This window comes from Schistocerca gregaria, chromosome 5, assembly GCF_023897955.1.
Source record: "Schistocerca gregaria isolate iqSchGreg1 chromosome 5, iqSchGreg1.2, whole genome shotgun sequence".
In the NCBI taxonomy this organism is placed as follows: Eukaryota; Metazoa; Arthropoda; class Insecta; order Orthoptera; family Acrididae; genus Schistocerca; species Schistocerca gregaria.
Genome location: NC_064924.1, coordinates 189997342 through 190020883, shown reverse-complemented (window position 1 = coordinate 190020883; position 23542 = coordinate 189997342). Strand labels below are relative to the sequence as shown.

Below are 23542 nucleotides of genomic sequence, written 5' to 3'. Positions count from 1 at the left end.
GTGGCCGCGTGGCAGCAGACCTTTGGCCTGGAAGGTGCCGGGAAGGGGGATCCCGCGAGGGGCGCCCATGACCGGCAGACGCCGAAGGAGCAGGACACTTCTCCAGCCGGGGAGAGGAAGCGGTGCCCGGGGGGGATGGTGTGGGAACCGCAGGGGGAGGGGGGAGGAAAGGGGTTCGGGACTGTGGTAAGGAATGATGAGGAGGGGGTGAAGATACTGCTGAAGCATAACTAGTTGTCAGGGTCACTGGATGAAGGCGTGTATACTTTTTACGGGCCTCGGTATAGGTGAGACGATCAAGAGTCTTATACTCCTGTATCTTTTTCTCTTTCTGATACACTGGGCAATCCAGTGACCGTGAAGAATGATTTCCACGACAATTTACGCACACAGGAGGGGAAACACAGGAACTTCCCTCATGGAACGGATGTCCACAGTCACCACAGAGGGGGACCTGCGAACAGCGCGAAGACATGTGGCCAAAACGCAAACACTTGAAACATCGCATAGGTGGTGGGATGTATGGCTTCACGTCACACCGATAGACCATAATCTTGACCTTCTCAGGGAGGGTGTCCCCTTCAAAGGCCAAGATAAAGGCACCAGTGTCAACGCGGTTGTCCTTCGGACCCCTCTGAACCCGCCGAACAAAGTGAACCCCCCGCCGGCTTAGATTGTCCCGAAGTTCCTCATCAGATTGAAGGAGGAGGTCTCTATGGAAAATTACACCTTGCACCATGTTCAAGGACTGGTGTGGGGTAATTGACACAGGAATCGTACCAAGATGGGTAGAGGCACGGAGAGCTGCAGACTGGGTAGCTGAAGCGGTTTTAATCAACAGCGACCCAGACCGCATCTTGCTGATAGAGTCCACCTCGCCAAACTTGTCTTCGATGTGTTCAACAAAAAACATAGGTTTCGTATGAGTAAAAGTATCCCCATCAGTTCTGGCGCAAACCAGATAGCGAGGGAAAGGTTTCGTTCCCAGCCGACGAGCCTGGCCCTCCTCCCAGGGGGTAGCCACGGAAGGGGCAGAGGAAGCAGCACGTGAAGAATCTTTTCCAGTCAAAGAGACGGCCGGAGAACGGCCAGAGTTGTGGACTCTTATGCGTTTCATGAGCATAGTGTCCGCTCTGATACCACCCACTCCGATCAGGGGCTCTCCTCATGGGCGCCACCCAGCCACAGCAAGGGCCGTCTGGCACGGCGGCCATTGCTGGGAGTTCCGATGCTCCAGGACGACAAGCAACCACTCCTAGGCTTACATGAGGAGGTCACAGCTCAGGTATCAGACGTGTGATCCCTGTGTTTTCAGGGGGCTCAACCAAAAGGGTACATAGCGACCCCACCACACGGGCTGGCTACCGTGCTGGCTATGGACCCTAGCGTCAAAACGACGTAAAGGAAACGATGGAATCAATGATGATGGCACACGCCGGAGACACTAGGTAAGGTGCTCTTCCCCAAATGGCTCACACTACGGAAGAAAATTTAGTGATGGAGGTCAAACCCCAAAGGGGACCAGAGAATACCAAAAGGATGAAGGAATTACAGAACAAGGCCGAATTGCAAGGTCAAGAGAACCAGGAGAATAGCAGGGCCAACATAAGGAAGGACACCAAGAGAGGGAGAGGAGAGGTCGGAGGGAAGGATGAAGGACAGGAAAGGAGGGGAAGGGAAAGGGAAAGGGAAAGGAAATGCAGCCCGGAAAAAGAAGGAAGGCTGCAATAGCTCGGGGCCCCGTGCTCGCCACGCACGTACTCACGAAAGGACCGCGAGCCCCCTGGGGGGGCAAGGATTTGTGTGAGATGATGGTGTCCTTCAACATTCCATTGGAAAAGCTGAAGAATCCACGCTTCAGACGGTTCTTGGAGAAGTACACAACACATCCAGTTCCAGATGAATCTATACTGAGAAAGAACTATTTATCCGTGCGCTACAATGATGTGCTCAATAAAATACGAACTTCCGTTGCTGAGCAAAAGATCTGGCTGTCGATAGATGAAACTACGGATATTACTGGGCGATATATTGTAAATGTTGTTGTTGGTTTTCTAAAAGTTGATGGCCTTGGAGATATAGTCTTACTAACCTGTGAAGCTGTCGATAGAGTAAGCAATTCGACGATTGCTATTTTGTTTGACAACTCTCTGAAGCTACTTTGGCCGGATGGTATGCAAAGAGAGAACGTTTTGCTGCTTGTAACAGATGGTGGTGCATATATGGCTAAAGCAGCCAAAGGGCTTCAGATTCTCTACCCCAATATGGTGTATGTCACTTGCCTTGCACTTGCGTTGCACAGAGTTGCCGAAGAGGTGCGATCAAATTACCCTGACTTGGACAAATTAATTGCCTGTGGCAAGAAAATCTATGCCAAGGCTCCGCTACGGGTGCAGAAATTGGAAGAACAAGCACCTTCAACGCCCTCCCACCTAAACCTGTTCTTACAAGATGGGGTTCTTGGCTTAATGTGGGATTGAGGGGGGGGGGGGGCAGAGGTTCTTGGCTTAATGCTACTATTACTGCATCAACTACACTTGATAGCGATGAATCAAGTGCTATCAAAATTGTGAAAGAAGTTTTTACAGATACATTGTCTCGAAACTTGGCATACATCAACGTCAATTTTTCAGCGATATCAAAAGCCATCAAATGACTGGAAGCTGTTGGCACTCAGATACGTGAGGCCCTGAGTATTGTGCAACACGTGCAGGGTGAGTTGGGACGAGCTCGTGGTCATGTGGCTGACAAAGTGAAAACCAAATTGCAAAGTGTTCTCCAACGGAATTCTGGGTATTCTACACTGTGCAAAATTAGTGACAGTCTATCAGGGAATGCCGCAACATTTGAAGATACTGAAACAAAGCTGAACTCCAGTGACCTGGCTGCCTTCAAATACGCTCCAGTGACGTCTTGTAAAGTGGAGATGAGCTTTTCCAGGTACACAACTAACCTCAGCGATAACCGTAGATCTTTGACTATGGAAAACCTGAAAATACACCTTGTGATCAAGTGCAACTACGCAGATACTGAAGATTGACATACGGTATTAAATAATGTGAAACACTTTAAATAATATGTAGAAATAAAAACATTGTTTTACTGTTTCGATAGATGATCTTTTCACTGTACTTTGTGTTTAGAAAATAAAACATTCAGACATTCAAAAAACAGGTGCAAATTAGCCACAAATCCTACAGAAAGAAAGAACTATACTTACAATATTCTGAGAAGTGAACAAAGAAGAATGCTTTAAAGAAACTTCTATTAAGTCATATTTTATTTTTAAGGTCATATTTATGTAAGTTTTAGGAAATTAAAATCCGGGCCCTAATCATGAGTTACTGCGAACGCGCTCTTTCTTCCCACCAGGATTCGACGGTCACCAAAATGTTACAAGCATTCGTGGCAAGAGTCGCTACTCCACCTTATACTGAAGACCCCGCGACTTTTCCACGTGAAACAGATTACTGTAATTCTCCATCAGCTACATTCATTACACATGAGTTGGAAGTAGCTATGAAAGCTTTTGCGAATACCTCTCCAGGATATGGTAAAATTGGTTGTGGTATAATAAGAAAACTGCGACACGATTGCCTAACGTCAATGCTAAAAACTCAGAAACGACTCAACGTACCGATTTTTTTTAACAATTGTTCGTCAGCGTTACTTCCCTGCAACACCAATACAACCTTTCCAGACTTTTTCTGACAACACTGACATGTCACCATAGAGATGGAATCGGAAGTAATGTCTCCCTTAAAAATGATGTCACCGTCATTGTTCTTCCGCACTCACTGTTCATGATGAAAAAATATTCTTGATTTTGACCATCATTCAAGTGTGCCCCTGCTCTTTTCTTATCTCTAGAGAAGTGATTTCATAGAATATTTGTCGGGTTTTCTTCAATGTCGTTTATAAATACCTAGTACTTGAATAGACCCACATGGTGTAGAGTCGAACAGTGCAAGTGAAGAGCAATACGTGTCTTGCTAAAGACCCGTATCATTGAAAGATTATTTTGGTCATATTCCCCCTACATATCTCGTAACCCACCTACAAAAATGTACTAATAGCCACTGGATTGCTTTTAATTAAAAATGTAAAGACACATGTGAAATTACTGACATGAATATGTTCGTACCGCAAAGTCGTGAAAGATGGGCAGCAGGAAAATTTTACTAGGCTCTCCGAATACATCCAGAATATGGCTGCCATCGTAAGGCTCCAGTCGACTGGAAAATATATTACTCCGGTCGTTGGAAAATCCTCTTCGCAGCCAGGGTACTCTGCTATCGACTTTATGGTAATGTTCCTTGGCAGGGATAGCGGTCGGAGCTATCCGACGGCAATCGACTCGATGTGTCTAGCCCAAAGCCATCGAGCGGTCGATAGAACGGAAGTGTCTGGCGAAGCGGGCGACAATATTTCATTCATTTACCACCGAGTCTGCTGTCAAGCTGAGCTATGAAAGTTAACTAGATTCCCGAATAATACGCGCGAATAATTCATTGTTATTGCCAGAACCTGTTGCCCTGGTACCTGCCGTCTAGCTTGACGGTGAACGGAAGTCTCAAAGGTGTTGTGGTCGCTACGCCTCTCAGTGACAAATAACAAACTGACATCTTGGAGCCCAAAAACGAAAAGAGCGTCTCCTACGTCTGACAACAGCTGACATTGTGCCGGTTGCTTTCTTTCCGCTCTTTCGATCAATTTAGCGTAAAAGGAGATACATCGAGAGCACCTTTTATAATCGCAAGTCATCAGTCTTTCCACTTGGCGAACAGTTTATCAATGTCTAGTCAATATTCTACCACAGCAAAAAAATTCTCGCCTGAATATCCTGAACTGTTCGCAGTCACCTGTATTCCGTCAGATAAAAGTGGAGTCCATGAGCGTCTCAACATTCCACACTTGTCTTACTTTGCAAACATTTCTTCAGTTCATTCATGTGCTTTGAGACAACTGGGGTAGGTCGCTAAAGGAAAGCCGATGTAGCGCGAATACGTAGCAGAATATGCACATTTCTAACTATGACTAGGTGTTAACCATTACTTCAGGCATGCGCATTTGTAACACTGGAAAGTTAGCAAGAAAACCGAATTACTGCAACGATTATCAGCTTAAGAATCTAACATGTAGTTAATAGACGCTTCAAATTATGGTTCATCAGAAGTTCAACAATTTCATTCAGAAATTATGCTTTAAATGGTGTTATGTCAGTAGAGAAAGATGCGTTGAGATCGCCCTTATTCTTGTTACAGCTGCAAGGCAGCTTCCGTTTCTCACGCGAGATTTTACACTGACGGAAAAAATTCCACCAACCAGCAGGTAATCTAAAGTACACTACTGGCCCTTAAAATTGCTACACCACGAAGATGACGTGCTACAGACGCGAAATTTAACCGACAGGAGGAAGATGCTGTGATATCAAAATGATTAACTTTTCAGAGCATTCACCCAAGGTTGACGCCGGTAGCGACTCCTACAACGTGCTGATATGAGGAAAGTTTCCCACCGATTTCTCATACACAAACAGCAGTTACATGTCTCGGTCACCTCTTGTTCTCATTGACGGCACTTTGAACAGTGGACGTTACATTTCGGATGTATTACGACCCGTGGCTCTACCCTTCATTCGATCCCTGCGAACCCCTACATTTCAGCAGGATAATGCACGACCACATGTTGCAGGTCCTGTACGGGCCTTTCTGGATGCAGAAAATGTTCGACTGCTGCCCTGGCCAGCACATTCTCCAAATCTCTCACCAATTGAAAACGTCTGGTCAATGGTGGCCGAGCACCTAGCTCGTCACAATACGAAAGTCGCTACTCTTGATGAACAGTGGTATCGTGTTGAAGCTGCATAGCCACATGTATCTGTGCACGCCATCCAAGCTCTATTTGACTCAATGCCCAGGCATATCAAGGCCATTATTACTGCCAGAGGTGGTTGATTTGGGTACTGACTTCTCAGGATATATGTACCCAAATTGCGTGAAAATGTTATCATATGTCAATTCTAGTATAATACATTTGTCCAATGAATACCCGATTATCATCTGCATTTCTTCTTGGTGTAGCAATTTTAATGGCCAGTACTGTAGGTAGGCGTGCACCTGCATCTGAATGGTGACTTCTATTCAAATTTCGCGCTATTCGCATAAGAGTGTCCCTAATAGCGCCACTACGAGGATGCAAATCAGGTTTGCTTGAAATACGGGCTGTAACGGTAGAAAGGGTTGATTGTGGACGGACGTAGTGAGTTGATGTTAGCCAAGAATGCTTTTAAGACAACGAAGTCGCCATTATGTACGGCTTATTGAGTTTGAACGAGATCGAGTAATAGGGCTACGAGAAGCCGGATGTTACTTTTGTGGTCCTGCATAAACACTCAGAAGGAAAGTAGCCACTGTACACGGCTGCTGGCAGCGGTGGTTGCGAGAATATACGGCCACAAGAATACCGGGATGCGGTGGGCCACGAGGCAAGAGGGAAAACAGTCATGTTCAAGAATTTCGACTTCAGTGATGTGAAGCAAGAGCTGAGTGGAGAGCAGGATGGAGGTCTATTGTGTTTTCTGACGAAAGCCGGTTCTGGCTCGGTGCCAGTGATGGCCGTGAGTTGGGTAGGAGGAGGCACCTGGAACCAATCAGTCAGTGACCGAGACACACTGAACGTACATCTGGAATTAATGTCTGTGTGCGATTCCGTGTGACATCAAGTGCACCCTCGTGGTTATCCCAAGCCTATGACTGCAAATTTTTACGTCACTTTGGTGATTCGCCCAGCTGTGCTGCCATTCATAAACAGCATGCCAGGAGGTGTTTTGCAACAGAATAACGCTCGACCACATGCCGTTGTTGTAACCAAAAATCCTCTACAGAGTACCGACATGTTGCCTTGGCCAGCTCGATCTCCAGTCATTGGACGACAACTCCATCGTTGTCCACAACTGACCGACCACGTCCAACATTCATGTAACACTTTCCCGCGAACTTACATTCGGCACTTGTACGTCACAATGCATGACGGTTGTACCTGCTATTAATATACCATCATTTCATATTTGCAATGGCTTTTGTCGCGCTTCCTAAGAACTTGCAACGTTAGTAATTTAAATATGTTACCTAGACAGATATATTGCAGAAATTTCGTTACTCTACATTAAATATTTTATGTTGTTGAGATTATTTCCGTCAGTGTAGCTAAGTATTTTAAACAGTAGTAAGTTATGGACTAACAGAATTATTAGTTCCAAAAGAAATGTTTGTTGTACAGACGCATATTCAGTAAGGTAAGATGAGCAGAACGTGTCAGATTCAAGCATTACACATAAACCAGTGCTGCGTGTTACGTCTTCTAAATATCTGGGAGGAACACTACATATTTCAAATCAGTACCTGGAAAGGCGGACAGAGAACTCTGATGTGGTAAAAGAAATTTGTGGAACTGCAGTGTTTACGATGAACGTTCCAGAGAACGCACCATTGGGATCTCTTCTAGAAAGATATTAGAGTATTTAGCATACTTAGGACGTCAGCCTCTGAAATGCGAGTCCTTCGTAGAAAAGTGAGCTTTCCCCGTAAAATGTTACTTACTACAATCAAAAACTGGAACTTCGGCTGAGAAACAACTCTGCTTCCACTATCGTATTGTAGCATCCGAACCTTTCTTATTGTTTTTAGAACTTGGATAGTTTGAACGCTCACTTTTGTTTTCTGGTACACTAAATCTCTAATAGCAGGAATTGTGTTGCTGCTGTGTCTTCCTCTACAAGCAATTTTTACGATTTTTGCATCCTTACACAACAAGCTGTAGGCATTACCTTTAAAAAAAGTATCATCTGATAGCCATCAATTTCTGTTCAGGAGCTCAACTACACGGTTACCAGGCAAGGTAAATTTCACGTACTTCAGTAAAAGCTTCTATAGCATCTTTCTCTCTCTTTTCTAACATAACAGAAAATTTTGAGACTTGAAAATCTTTGATACAACTTGTTTCATTGGGCTTTTTAGTTTGAAACAAACTCTTTATGGTTTCTGAGGACGTCTGCGGCATTTGGTGGCGAAGCCTTAGGCACAGATATGTTCCTTGGATCATTACCTTGAAGTCATAAAACTTGCGACGGCAATCACAAAAGCATTGAAGAAAGTAATTACTGGTTTCGAACAACCAGCGGTCACAATCCGAGTAGATAAATGCAAGTACAGCAGATAGCGACGTAAGATTTCGGTTGCGTTGTCAACAGATGCCATTAAGAGGTGGCGTATTCACTTTTGAGTTTTCTCAGATTATTTTCGTAGTTCTAGAATTACCTTTCATCGTATGCAGGGTAACCAATAAGAAGTAACTATTCCGGTAAATAATTAACGTAATCTTTCCTGCAGCCCAAATAACTTCAGTTTTTTAGGTGCATCGACACAAGATTAAAGCTTTAGCTTTGTAATTTATCCACAGTTATTAAGTGATACACTAAGTCTTTCGAATTCTTTATTAAACGAACCAAATATTACTGATAAAAGTATGTTCATGTTTGTTTTCTGTCAAGATACAACAAATGGCCGGCCGGAGTGGCCGTGCGGTTCTAGGCGCTACAGTCTGGAACCGACCGACCGCTACGGTCGCAGGTTCGAATTCTGCCTCGTGCATGGATGTGTGTGATGTCCTTAGGTTAGTTAAGTTTAAGTAGTTCTAAGTTCTAGTGGACTGATGACCTCAGATGTTGTCCCATAGTGCTCAGAGCCATTTGAACCATTATTACAACAAATGAGGCATGCATACAGTTTTCTGTTTATTTATTCCGATTTGTTTGTAGGATCAACTATTTTAGCCCTTCCTTATCGCCTACAAGGAGAGTAAGGGACGTCTGAAGTTGGCTGCAAATTTCTTAACAATTGTGACAGAAGGAGCGGAACCCCTTTGAACCATCAACATCCATAGATGAATTTCACTTATGTTGAACTAGCCAAAATTAATAGGCGAATTTTATGACGACAAGGTAGTACAATATTTCCATTTGAAAGGAATGCTTGTAAACTTTTTTCCAGTTTTAGTAAGAGATGTTTTATATATATATATAAAAAGTTATTTTGCTGCAGCCAATGTTCATATTTTTTCAAATGGACGGAACTATTATGAAGAAATAAATGGACAACATTTTATTACGTTGGCTGTACAAAATCAGACAAAACCCATCATTTTGTATCCCGCCTGGGAGGCGGCGCGTGGGTAGGCACGGCAGCAGGAAAATTACGTCGGTACTGCAGTGAGTTTAAAAATGGTTTACTGGTGCAAGAAAGAACACATAACTTGTACAGAGGCGAAGTCATCGACCCGTCGTATGGAGAGCAAACTGAAGCGAAGTTTCCCGGCCTGCTGCACCTGATGAAAATGGATGAAGCAGAACTCGACAGCACCGGCTAGAGGGCGCTGTCGTCTGTGTATCGTGGTAGTGTCAACCTTTAAAACTATGCGTTGCTATCGATACCACACATCAGCAGGCATTTCATACTTGACGGAAGACACTATTCCCCTAGACATCCAGGTGCTCAGAACTGAAAGCTGCAACGTGACGAGACAGACGAGCAACACACCTGCGAAAAGCTTCACCGAATTTTCACTGTAATTTTAATCTCACGGCCGATAGGAGGTAGAAAAAACCATAGCCCTTGTAATACACTCCTGGAAATGGAAAAAAGAACACATTGACACCGGTGTGTCAGACCCACCATACTTGCTCCGGACACTGCGAGAGGGCTGTACAAGCAATGATCACACGCACGGCACAGCGGACACACCAGGAAAAGCGGTGTTGGCCGTCGAATGGCGCTAGCTGCGCAGCATTTGTGCACCACCGCCGTCAGTGTCAGCCAGTTTGCCGTGGCATACGGAGCTCCATCGCAGTCTTTAACACTGGTAGCATGCCGCGACAGCGTGGACGTGAACCGTATGTGCAGTTGACGGACTTTGAGCGAGGGCGTATAGTGGGCATGCGGGTGGCCGGGTGGACATACCGCCGAAATGCTCAACACGTGGGGCGTGAGGTCTCCACAGTACATCGATGTTGTCGCCAGTGGTCGGCGGAAGGTGCACGTGCCCGTCGACCTGGGACCGGACCGCAGCGACGCACGGATGCACGCCAAGACCGTAGGATCCTACGCAGTGCCATAGGGGACCGCACCGCCACTTCCCAGCAAATTAGGGACACTGTTGCTCCTGGGGTATCGGCGAGGACCATTCGCAACCGTCTCCATGAAGCTGGGCTACCGTCCCGCACACCGTTAGGCCGTCTTCCGCTCACGCCCCAACATCGTGCAGCCCGCCTCCAGTGGTGTCGCGACAGGCGTGAATGGAGGGACGAATGGAGACGTATCGTCTTCAGCGATGAGAGTCGCTTCTGCCTTGGTGCCAATGATGGTCGTATGCGTGTTTGGCGCTGTGCAGGTGAGCGCCACAATCAGGACTGCATACGACCGAGGCAGACAGGACCAACACCCGGCATCATGGTGTGGGGAGCGATCTCCTACACTGGCCGTACACCTCTGGTGATCGTCGATGGGACACTGAATAGTGCACGGTACATCCAAACCGTCATCGAACCCATCGTTCTACCATTCCTAGACCGGCAAGGGAACTTGCTGTTCCAACAGGACAATGCACGTCCGCATGTATCCTGTGCCACCCAACGTGCTCTAGAAATTGTAAGTCAACTACCGTGGCCAGCAAGATCTCCGGATCTGTCCCCCATTGAGCATATTTGGGACTGGATGAAGCGTCGTCTCACGCGGTCTGCACGTTCAGCACGAACGCTGGTCCAACTGAGGCGCCAGGTGGAAATGGCATGGCAAGCCGTTCCACAGGACTACATCCAGCATCTCTACGATCGTCTCCATGGGAGAATAGCAGCCTGCATTGCTGCGAAAGGTGGATATACACTGTACTAGTGCCGACATTGTGCATGCTCTGTTGCCTGTGTCTATGTGCCTGTGGTTCAGTCAGTGTGATCATGTGATGTATCTGACCCCAGGAATGTGTCAATAAAGTTTCCCCTTCCTGGGACAATGAATTCACGGTGTTCTTATTTCAATTTCCAGGAGTGTATATATTAAAATTGTACGTAGTATAGGTGTTAAAACAGATATATTCTGAGCCTTGAACTTCAATGCTACACGTTACATACATTAGTTCGACATTGCTTGCCTGGTACATAAACAGACGGCACATTGAGTCGAATTTCAGTTTGTTTCGGTGTTGAATGATGTCAGGTCGCTCACCAGGCTCATTTGCGAAGACAGTGTAAGCAATTTGCTTAGCATACTTTGTAATCACATCCGTGGTTGATACCGCTTTGAGCTGTTCAGTTGGCCACGGGATGACAAAAAGTCGAAACTAGTTGCACAATAATGAAAGTTTATCTGCTCACAGCTCATGTGGTAATATGAAAAAAGTCCTTTTAAATAGCAATATAGAATTATTCCATTTGTGAGACTGCTTCTTCACTTACAATATTTTTCAGTAAGTACGAAGACAGAAAAGTTCTTACACCATATCAGTGAGAGATATTTTCCTTGCTATAATAAAGTGGATATGCGTTTTACATTTAGCCGTAAGTCTAATTTGGGTCTGACGAAAACGGGTAGTATTGGCATTTAATGTAAAGTTGAGCCCTCATCTGCCTTGTTCGTAAACGAAATAATGTATTCAGAATATCGAGTCCCTTGGGTTCAAATGGTTCAAATGGCTCTGAGCACTATGGGACTTAACTTCTGAGGTTATCAGTCCCCTAGAACTTAGAACTACTTAAATCTAACTAACCTAAAGACATCACACACATCCATGCCCGAGGCAGGATTCAAACCTGCGACCGTAGCGGTCGATCGGTTCCAGACTGTAGCACTTAGAACCGCTCGGCCACTCCGGCCGGCTAGTCCCTTGGGAATTCATCTCAGGGAATAATTATGCATAGAATGCAATGTAACTAGGGCAAAGCGAGTAAGTATGTAGAACAACAAGTAGAGAGACTCACCCGAGAGTTCCATATACTTCTTAGCGCGGCCGAGGGAGTTTTCCGCGACGCAGCTGTAGTTGCCAAAGTCGGTGGCCTGCACGTCTCTGATGGTCAGAGTGTGTTTGTTGCCACGCGTCTCCATGGAGCGGCGTTCTGTCGGGTCCAGCATCAGGTTGTCCTGGTACCACATCAGCTGCAACAGAAACCCAGCACGTCACTTGCTAATCTGGTGCAACGGTCAACTGCTGTACGTTGACGATGACTTGATAACAGCTCCATGCTTGCGTGTCTAAAATCAACAACTTTGAGACACTTCACACGAACACGGCAATTTTTATTTCCTGAACAACCGAACTCTACAATTTGCCCACAACTACCCTTACCGCCAGTACCGGCACTCTGCAACTAGAAGCACTGTAAAAAAAAGTATAGCTGTAGGAAGTCTGTACAGGGTGTTTGGAAATTCCCGTTGCAAACTTCTTGGACCTTTAGAGGCGAATGAGTTCATAAAACTGTGTGATTAATAAGTCAATATAAATTTAAAAACTGAATAAATCACGGAATAATAAAGATAGAGAGGTACAAATCGACACACATGCTTGGAATGACATGGGGTTTTACTAGGACCAAAAAAATAGAAAAGTTCAAAAAATGACCGATACATGTCGGTTTTTCTGATCAGAATATCAATAATTAGCATAACAAAGTAAGACAAAGCAAAGATGATGTTCTTTACAGGAAATACTCAATATGTCCACCATCATTATTCAACAATAACTGTAGTCGAAGAATAATGTTGTGAAGAGCACTGTAAAGCATGTCCGAAGTTATGGTGAGGCATTGGCATCGGATGTTGTCTTTCTGCATCCCTAGAGATGTCGGTCGATCACGATACACTTGCGACTACAGGTAACCCCAAAGCCAATCTACATCTACATCTACATCCATACTCCGCAAGCCACCTGACGGTGTGTGGCGGAGGATACCCTTAGTACCTCTATCGGTTCTCCCTTCTATTCCAGTCTCGTATTGTTCGTGGAAAGAAGGATTGTCGGTATGCTTCTGTGTGGGCTCTAATCTCTCTGATTTTATCCTCACGGTCTCTTCGCGAGATATACGTAGGAGGGATCAGTATACTGGTTGACTCCTCGGTGAAGGTATGTTCTCAAAACTTCAACAAAAGCCCGTACCGAGCTACTGAGCGTCTCTCCTGCAGAGTCTTCCACAGGAGTTTATCTATCATCTCCGTAACGCTTTCGCGATTACTAAATGATCCTGTAACGAAGCGCGCTGCTCTCCGTTGGATCTTCTCTATCTCTTCTATCAACCCTATCTGGTACGGATCCCACACTGTTGAGCAGTATTCAAGCAGTGGGCGAACCAGCGTACTGCAACCTACTTCCTTTGTTTTCGGATGGCATTTCCTTAGGATTCTTCCAATGAATCTCAGCCCGGCATCTGCTTTACCGACGATCAACTTTATATGATCATTCCATTTTAAATAACTCCTAATGCGTACTCCCAGATAATTTATGGAATTGACTGCTTCCAGTTGCTGACCTGCTATTTTGTAGCTAAATGAGAAGGGATCGATCTTTCTATGTATTCGCAACACATTACACTTGTCTACATTGAGATTCAATTGCCATTCCCTGCACCATGCGTCAATTCGCTGCAGATCCTCCTGCATTTCAGTACAATTTTCCATTGTTGCAACCTCTCGATACACCACAGCATCATCCGCAACAAGCCTCAGTGAACTTCCGATGTCATCCACCAGGTCATTTATGTGTACTGTGAATAGCAACGGTCCTATGACACTCCCCTGCGGCACACCTGAAATCACCCTTACTTCGGAAGACTTCTTGAGAATGACATGCTGCGTTCTGTTATCTAGTAACTCCTCAATCCAGTCACACAATTGGTCTGATAGTCCGTATGCTCTTACTTTGTTCATTAAACGACTGAGGGGAACTGTGTCAAACGCGTTGCGGAAGTCAAGAAACATGGCACCTACCTGTGAACCCGTGTCTATGGCCCCCTGAGTCTCGTGGACGAATAGCGCGAGCTGGGTTTCACACGACCGTCTTTTTCGAAACCCATGCTGATTCCTACAGAGTAGATTTCTAGTCTCCAGAAAAGTCATTATACTCGAACACAATACGTGTTCCAAAATTCTACAACTGATCGACGTTAGAGATATAGGTCTATAGTTTTGCACATCTGTTCGACGTCCCTTCTTGAAAACGGGGATGACCTGTGCCCTTTTCCAATCCTTTGGAACGCTTCGCTCTTCTAGACACCTACGGTACACCGCTGCAAGAAGGGGGGCAAGTTCCTTCGCGTACTCTGTGTAAAATCGAACTAGTATCCCATCAGGTCCAGCGGCCTTTCCTCTTTTGAGCGATTTTAATTGTTTCTCTGTCCCTTTGTCGTCTATTTCGATATCTACCGTTTTGTCATCTGTGGGACAATCTAGAGAAGGAACTACAGTGCAGTCTTCCTCTGTGAATCAGCTTTGGAAGAAGACATTTAGTATTACGGTCTTTAGTCTGTCATCCTCTGTTTCAGTACCATTTTGGTCACAGAGTGTCTGGACATTTTGTTTTGATCCACCTACCGCTTTGACATAGGACCAAAATTTCTTGGGATTTTCTGCCGAGTCAGTACATAGAACCTTACTTTCGAATTCATTGAACGCCTCTCGCATAGCCCTCCTCACACAACATTCCGTTCCCGTAATTTTTGTTTGTCTCCAATGTTTTGGCTATGTTTATGTTATCGTACAGACTGAGGTCTGGGAACCTGGGAGGCCAAGCATGACGAAAGTGGCGGCTGAGCACACGATCATCACCAAACGACGCGCACAAGAGATCTTTCACGCGTCTAGCAATATGGGGTGTAGCGCCTTCCTCCATAAACATCATACGTTCCAGCAGGCTGGGGTTGATGCGATTCTGTAACATATCGGCGTACCTCTCACCCGTCACGGCAGCAGTTACAAAACCACAATCACGCATTTCCTCTAAGAAAAAAGTCCCGATAACGGTAGATGTGGTAAATTCAACACATACCGTGACTTTCTCGTTGTGCAATGGAGTTTCCACGACAGTTCTAGGATTTTCGGTAGCCCAAATTTTGCAGTTGTGGGCGTTGACAGACCCTCGGAGAGTGAAATGAACTTCGTCGGTCCACAACACGTTACTCAACCAATCGTCATCTTCCGCCATCTTTTGAAACGCCCACACCGCAAATGCCCTCCGCTTCACCAAATCGCCAGGTAACAATTCATGATGCCGATAGATTTTGTACGGATAGTATCGGAGGTCACGCCTCAGTGCAAACTAAACAGTACTGTATGGAATGCCGGTGCGACGTGCGACTGCACGAGCGCTGACTTCCCCGTGCATGGACGAACCCGCTACAGTCTCCATTTCTTCCTGAACTTTCTCAGCAGCATTACGCCTTGTGCTCGGTCGGCCACTACGGGGTCTGTCGTCTAAACAACCCGTGGCTTCGAACTTCGAAATCATTCTCGTCACAGCTGAATTTGTCAACGGACCTTTACTTGTACGAATCCCCTTCGTATTGCGATAGGATCGTAACGCTGAACTAGCACATTCCCCATTCTGATAATACAGCTTCACTAAAAGCACCATTTCAGGTAACGTCAACATGCTGCGACTGCTGGCGCATCTGATTCTCTCTCTCTCATTACAGCTCCTTTCATACACGATTGTCATGCGAAGTCACTGGCGTTTTGCTGTCCAGCGCCATCTGTCGGACATTTTGGGAACTTTGTTTTTTTTTCCTAATAAAACCCCATGTCATCGCAAGCATGTGTGCCATTTTTTAACTCTCTATCTACATAATTCCGTGGTCTATTAAGTTTCCAGATTAATACTGACTTTTTGATCACCCAGTATTTAGAATAGGAACCCATGTCCGGAAACTAACTGTTTCCGTGCTGCAGCTGTTTGAAAACATGTTTGATAGGTAGGTATGCAACAGGGTTGTTATTATGTGTGTGTGTGGGGGGGGGGGGGGGGATGCGTCGGATTAGCTGATATCATTTGACCTGGTAAGAACCTCATTCACGTGTCAGTGAGTGTTAGAGCAACATGGCTGAGTACAAGTTTGCAGAACACACCGACATGATCCTTCTGTATGGCGTCCGCAACTCGTGGTGTTGGGGCAGCGTTCTCGTTTCCCCGGGTTCGATTCCCGAGGGGGTCAGGGATTTTTCCCTGCCTCGAGATGATTGGGTGTTGTCGCGTGAGCAATGGACGCAAATCGGTGGTTCCCTGGTGAAACGTTGTGTGTGCACTATGTTAGGTTTGAACACTTCGAGGACTATGCTTTGATGTGATTACGCCTAGAACAGTGTCGTGTCAATGATACAACTGAAACTGTTTCGTCGGTGTTCCAGAATAGGGCATTGTAGGGTATGGAGTATTGTATAGTACTCCGTAAATACCTAATTGCGGAGTATTTCAAATTGGGCCCACACTGTTACTGAAATACAGCGACATCAAGTTCACTACAATATCTGCGGCAACAGAGAATTCTAATCATTACCTGCATCACATTATTAACTGATTTTGAGACCTCATTTTCAGCGAAGCGTCTGTAAATACCAGCATTACGCGACATCGTCACCATAGAATCAACCAGATCTGGTGCAGTCATCGCCGATTCTGTTTGAAAAAAAGCTGCGACCAAGTTTTCTGTTACTGATGTAACTGAGTACCTATTTTCTCCTTAAAATAAAGTTCTCTTGCAGTCGTAAGATTGTAACTGTAGTCGAAACAGTGTAAGAAGATCCCTGACAGCTCGCAGCAATGTTGTCAACTTTCAACCGAGAAGCGCTAATGGACCACAATAAAGAACAATTGTCTAGTAAACATCGGCTCTAAAACGCATAGCATAAGAGCTATCAGCACTTGTCCAGTAGAAGACATGTGTTTCACAGTAGCGAACAGTAACGAGGGCTCGTAGTTCTTCAGATATGCACTTTAGAGCCCATTTTTACTAGAGTTATTTCTTGTTTTCATATGTATTGCCACCTACCAAATTATGGAAACCAAAGACCTCGCTGTAGAAGAGACTGGGTTTACAGTATCTAAACAGATGAGCTACTTATCGCTCATGCATTTTAGATCCCGTGCTAACTAGACATTTTTGTTTCAATGATATACCTGAATACTGATAATTCCTCACGGTACGCCGGGTATAAGGATAAACAACAACACCAGTTCGTGTTTTTTTCTATCGATTTTCGATTTGTTATTCCATCGTAAGGAAACAAAATAATGGTTCAAATGGCTTTGAGCACTATGGGACAACTTCTGAGGTCATCAGTCCCCTAGAACTTAGAACTACCTAAACCTAACTAACCTAAGGACAGCACACACATCCATGCCCGAGGCAGGATTCGAACCTGCGACCGTAGCGGTCGCGCGGTTCCAGACTGTAGCGCCTAGAACCTCTCGGCCACTCCGGCCGGCTGTGAGGAAACAAAAACTGCCAGCTGATGATAGCCTAACAAATCTAAAATTTGTTAACGGTCTACAAAAAAAAGTAAATGTTCGGTTGATCAAAATCATATATCTTCGGGAGTTCATCGTCGATTGCTTTGAAATATTGACACACTTTACACACGAATATGCGCGTGTATTTACGTGGCTATTGGTGCGCCACGTATAATACACACTAAATCTCCAAAGAAACTGGTATAGGTGTGTAGTTAAATACATACACATGCAAACAGACAGAAAACTACGCTGCGTTTGGCAACGCCTGTATAAGACATGTTTTTGGCACAGCTGTTAGACCGGTTACTGCTGCTTCAATGGAAAGTTATCGAGATTTAAGTGACTCTGAAGGTGGTGTTATAGTCGGTGCACGAGCAATGGGACACAAAATCTCCGAGGTAGCTATGAAGTGGGGATTTTCCCGTTCGACCATTTCACGAGTGTACCGTGACTATCAGGAATCAGGCAAAACGTCAAATCTCCGAGATTGCTGCTGCCGGAAAAAGATCCTGCAAGAATTGGACAAATGTCGACTGAAGATAATCGTGCAACGTCACAGAAACGCAACCCTTCCACAAATTGCTGCAGATTTCAATGCTGAGTCATCAACAAGTGTCAGCGTGCGAACCATTCAACGAAACCTCATCGTCATGGGCTTTCAGAGCCGAAGGCCCACACGTGTACCCTTGAAGACCCACACGACACAAATATTTACGCCTCCTCTGGGCCCCTGTTGGTGACTGGAAACCTATTGCCTGGTCGGAGAGCCTAGTTTCAGATTGCATCGAGTGGATGGACGAGTACATGTATGGAGACAGCCTCGGGAATCCATGGACCCTACATACCTGCAGAGGACTGTTCAAGCTGATGGACGCTCTCAGTAGTGTAGTGCGTGTGCAGTAGGAGTGATATGGGACCCATGGGACCCCTAGATACGACTCCGACAGGTGACACATATGTAACTATCGTGTCTGATCACCTGCATCCATTCATTTCGATTGTGCATTCCGACGGACTTGGACTAGTCCAACAGGACAATGCGACACCCCATATGTCCAGAATTGCTACACAATCGCTCCAGTAACACCTTTCTGAGTTTAAATACTTCCGCTGGCCACCAGGCTCCTCAGACATGAACATTATTTAACATATCTTGGACGCCTTGCAACGTGCTGTTCAAAAGAGCTCACAACCCCCTCGTACTCTAACGGGCTTATGAACAGCCCTGCAGGATTCAGTTCCCTCCAGCAGTACTTCAGATGTTAGTCGAGTCCATGCCACGTCGTGTTGCGGCACTTCCGCGTGCTTGCGGGGGCCCTGCACGATATCAGCCAGGTGTACCACTTTCATTCGCTGTTCGGTGTACACGTAATAATTGTCGGGGAAATCTATTTAAAAAATGTAAATGTTGATTTGTTCAAGAGCTTAAATCTTCGAATGTTGTTCATAGCTTGCTTCGAAATTTTGACACGACGTTGCATTCGAAGACGCTTATTTTTATATACCCGTTTTCTCAATTCATCTAATATAGAAAGAAATATATAACATATTCGTATAAAGGGGAAGCGTTATTACCAAAAATATAGGAAAGTTCTCTACCGATTTAACCGATTTATTTATATTTCTTACACAGTGCTCTAGTGAATTTTCAGTCAGACCATTTAGTTCAAATTTTTACACGTTACTGTAATAAAAGTTTGGATGTACATAGGATATATATAGCAAACTGAGTAACAACATCTGGTGTCCTAGTAAACCAAAACAATAGAATGAAGTGTATTTATTTTTATTTTCACTGCAACGACAAAAAAACTACCGATAACGACACAGTAGCTTCGGAAGCTTTACTAGTCCTCACGGGATATTTTAATTGGTGAGTGGACCACACACACACACACACACACACACACACACACACACACACACACACACACACATATATATATATATATATATATATATATATATATATATATATATATATATATATATATATATATATTATTAACATAGAAAGGGGTGAGGAGATGACAGACAGAGAGGGAAAATAGGGGCAGGACGAGATGGAGTGAGAGGTGGGACGAGAAAATTGATAGAGAAAAGAGAGATGAGGGGATGGACAGAGAGAGGGGGAAAGGGAGGGGCAGGAAGAGATGCAGAGAACAAGAAAAGATTCACGTAAAAAGGGGGAAGGGTGTGATGGTCAGAAAGATGGGGAGAGAGAGAGGGAGCAGGAGGAGATGGAGAGCGAGGGAAGGAGGAGAAGATGGAAAGAGGAGGAAATAAGAGAAGATAGAAAAAGAGGGGGAGAAGGCTAAGAGCAGAGATGGAGGTAGAAGGAGATTAGGATGTATTCCTGTACATCCAATTCCCATTCAAATTAGAAATGTTGCTTTCCCTTTCCTTTCTTTTCCAGTTAAGAAGACTGAGTGACAACATCTCGTGACCAGGAATAGCTAGTAAATCAGTAAAATAGAATATAGTGTATTTACTTTTATTTACACCGCTACACCAAAAAAAAAAAAACTACCGATAACGAGACAGTGGCTTCGGAAGCCTTACTAGTCATCTCGGGATATTTTAATTGGTGGGTGGACCACATATGAATACGTTATATTCCTTGCATTAATTATTGTTGTGATTTACTTTAATAGAAAGAAGATTTTCGTTTCAATACGGGAAAATGCTGTCCACTACGTTTTTCAGATTCATAGTAAGTAAGGGGGAAGGACAGAGGCAAGAAGATGCTTAGCGAGTGCAGAACGAAGCTGGGATTTAAATAGTTGAAGACGTCTTCTGGTACCATTGTCCGAAGCATTTAATGTCAGTTTTATTACAGCGACAAATTTTGAAACTATGTCACCGATGCCTTCATTGACTTAATTATATACCTTTGTGATAGAGACTCATGCAATCACAATTGACGTGGTTCTCGATGAGTATTTATTTTGTTCAGGTTGAAGTACGGAATACGGAAACTGCAATACCGAACGGAATACGGAGTGTGCGGCATAAACCTGCTGTTTCTGTAACAATATATCCGACCAGACAGTGAGACCTGCTGATTTATAACTGCGTGGATTAACAGATTTTGTAGCGGTATTATAGCGAGCACCTCTTCCAAAGACTCACACTTTAACTGTTGCGCCGTAGAACCAATGTAAATTGTACAAATTCCATGATGTCAACTCAAATTCTGCGAAATGGACACATACAAAGTCCAAATTGCGTTTGGCTGTCAGAGGCGGAACAGTGGGAAAAATGGAAGGCGAATGTTGTGGATAATTCAGCATGTACCGCTGAGGTATAGATCAAAGATTTATTCAAAGTCGCTACGCCTGTGTCGTTTTCTGCGCCATATACGCTTGTCACGCCCCTTTCCTGTGCGGCGCGTTAACGATTTACTCCGGCGAGTACAACGCAACGTGAACGTAACCTAGTTTCCGTATTCTTGTCGCTGATACAGTGCGTTTCGTCGACTGCGTCAAAAGTCTCAGTCTTCACAACTTTACAATTCCTGAAGTAAAGTCTACTTAAGCTAGAACCCAGGCCAAGTCGGGCCATTATTCTTTTCAGCCTCGTCTGTCCGTATGCCATAAACTGGAAGTTTATTTTTCGTTTATGTCTCACAGTGTTTCCTTGTTACATAAAATCTTAAACGAAATGGAGGTCATTGTCGTCCAACTTAAATTGGAGTCCCGAAACTTGTCCATCGTATTGTAGAAGGGTCATTACATTATGTAATACTCGATCTTCAGCTCTTCTTTTCTGCCGGAGACTAGAATCTGGGAGGAGCAATTTAGGAAATTCAGGAGAAATATTGCAGCAGATTAGTGCTACAATGTGACCATACTTTGACGTCTTTCTCTCCAAAACAAAAAAATAATAAAAATAAAAAGTTATAGTGAAAGGTTATACGAACTGAATCAAAATTCACCGGTCTAAATCCCTTCCTCCCTCTCGTCAAACTTCCGCATTTACACTGGTAAACTGCTACGACTTCTAAAAGAATGGGTAACTGATTTTTTTCAGTTTCATACAAGTTAAGTTCCGTGGAAAGTTTTCCATATCTCGTTTCATCCAAATAGGAACCCACACAACGTCAAAAACTTTTTTCCCCTTATATCGCTTTCGTTCTATGAATGTACCTGTCACTTATGATAGAAACACTAATGTAAAAAGGTAACTTCCAAAACAGAAGTTAGTTAAAAAAACAAGCTTCAAACCTTCATGTTAGAAGACAGGCTCATAGTGCAGGAATCGTGCTGAAAGTGCTATTTAAGACAACTAATCTGGAAAAATATAAGTAAATTCATTAGATGTAGGCGAAAATCATTTAGTAAAGAAAATTAAATAGTAACAGAAATGTGATCCTGTCTTGATCGAATACAAATTCTGTTTCTTTAACACACAAAATGTTGTGGCAAAGTTTCGCCGTCTTCATTAGGTTCATTTATTTTCTGTCGAAAAATGTGCAAAGAAATTTTTCTTGTTGAAACGTATTGTTTTGAGATCATGATATTTGTATTTCGAAAATTATTAACAGAAATAATATCTATCTTAGCACCAAATACTATTGTTAATGTGACTGATGTTTGCAGTACAGGTGGTTTCAGCTCCAGTCATCTACAATTTATCAAATTTTTCAATACTATTTATGAAAATGTTAGGCATAAAATTGAATTATTGCCGTTGTTGCTTTGCTACTGTTAGACTGTCGTAATATTATATTCTCTGTCTCCACTGAGTTTTCATTTCTTTTTTCATTCGTGAGCTCTGGTTGTTGGGTTAAAGTAAAAGTTTTCGAAGGTGTTGTGAGGATCTAAGGGTTATCAATAATCTTTGTAAGTTGATGAGCAGGGAGGGGAATTCTATGTGTAAATGCCCAGAGACCATAAAGCAAGACATAAGTACAAGTAAATATCTGATAAACTGTTTGACAGTGCAAGCTAGAAAGGACGGTTTACATATATTATATAGTCTTGAAGAGCTGCATTAACAAAAATTAAGCACTTTCAACTTGCATACACAGGGCCCCATAACAGGCCTGCGTTCCACTAGCCAATTTACACTGGACTCGCATTCGGGAGGACGACGGTTCAATCCGTGTCCAGCCATCCTGATTTAGGTTTTCCGTGATTTCCCTAAATCGCTCCTGGCAAATGCCGGGATGCTTCCTTTGAAAGGGCACGGCCGACTTCCTTCCCCATCCTTCCCTAATCCGATGCGACTGATGACCTTGCTGTTTGGTCTCTTCCCCCAAACAACCCAACCCAACCCAATTTACAAAGTTCGTTCATGATAAACGTATCCCCACAATATTTTCGAAAACTATTACTTTAACCTAACAAATGATGATTATGGAATAAAACAACAAATCGGTGTCAACAGACAATATAATATGACAAAAATACTCATACTCTGACTAAAAAATACAATAATTTCGTTTTAGCCCTAACCTTTTGGAAAATATATGTACCATTGCACTGAAACCTCCTGATCAACTGAAGAAAAACTGGAGCGAAATATCAGTGTACGGAAAATGTGAGACAGTCACATAAACATTACTATGTGATACTAAGGTATATACATTTTTCTGTTAATAATTTGATAAATGTCAATACAATAATCTCAAAACTGCATGTAATATCTTACAAAATTTCTTTACATGTTATTTGGCTGAACGTTTACGAACCCACGTACAATGGGTTAAAGAAGAAGAATTTGTGTTTCTTCAATGCAGAAGCATATTTACTTAATTATATAATAGGGACCAAACACGGATATAAAGAGAGCTTCAACCACAAGATAAATCAAGATGAATAAGCCTATTGGCTCATTTGAAATCTGATTATTTCAATAAATATCTACTTGATTTCAGCACAGGTAAAATGTGGTTTTTAGATAAATTATTATTTTTTTTATTTTATAGTTCCCTAACCAACATCTCCGGTTATTCCTCGTGTATCCCGTTATGCAGCCTCAACAAATTGTATGA

General features: G+C 43.8%; 1 protein-coding gene across 4 annotated transcripts in view; it reads right to left on the bottom strand.

The window, feature by feature from the left end:
* Positions 1–23542, bottom strand: part of LOC126272310 (lachesin) — an 853630-nt gene that overhangs the window by 93637 nt on the left and 736451 nt on the right. For all 4 annotated transcript variants that reach the window (XM_049975090.1, XM_049975087.1, XM_049975088.1 and 1 more), the window contains one exon: positions 12029–12203. In XM_049975090.1, the coding sequence (XP_049831047.1) occupies positions 12029–12203 (175 nt within the window). The remainder of the gene's footprint in view (positions 1–12028; positions 12204–23542) is intronic.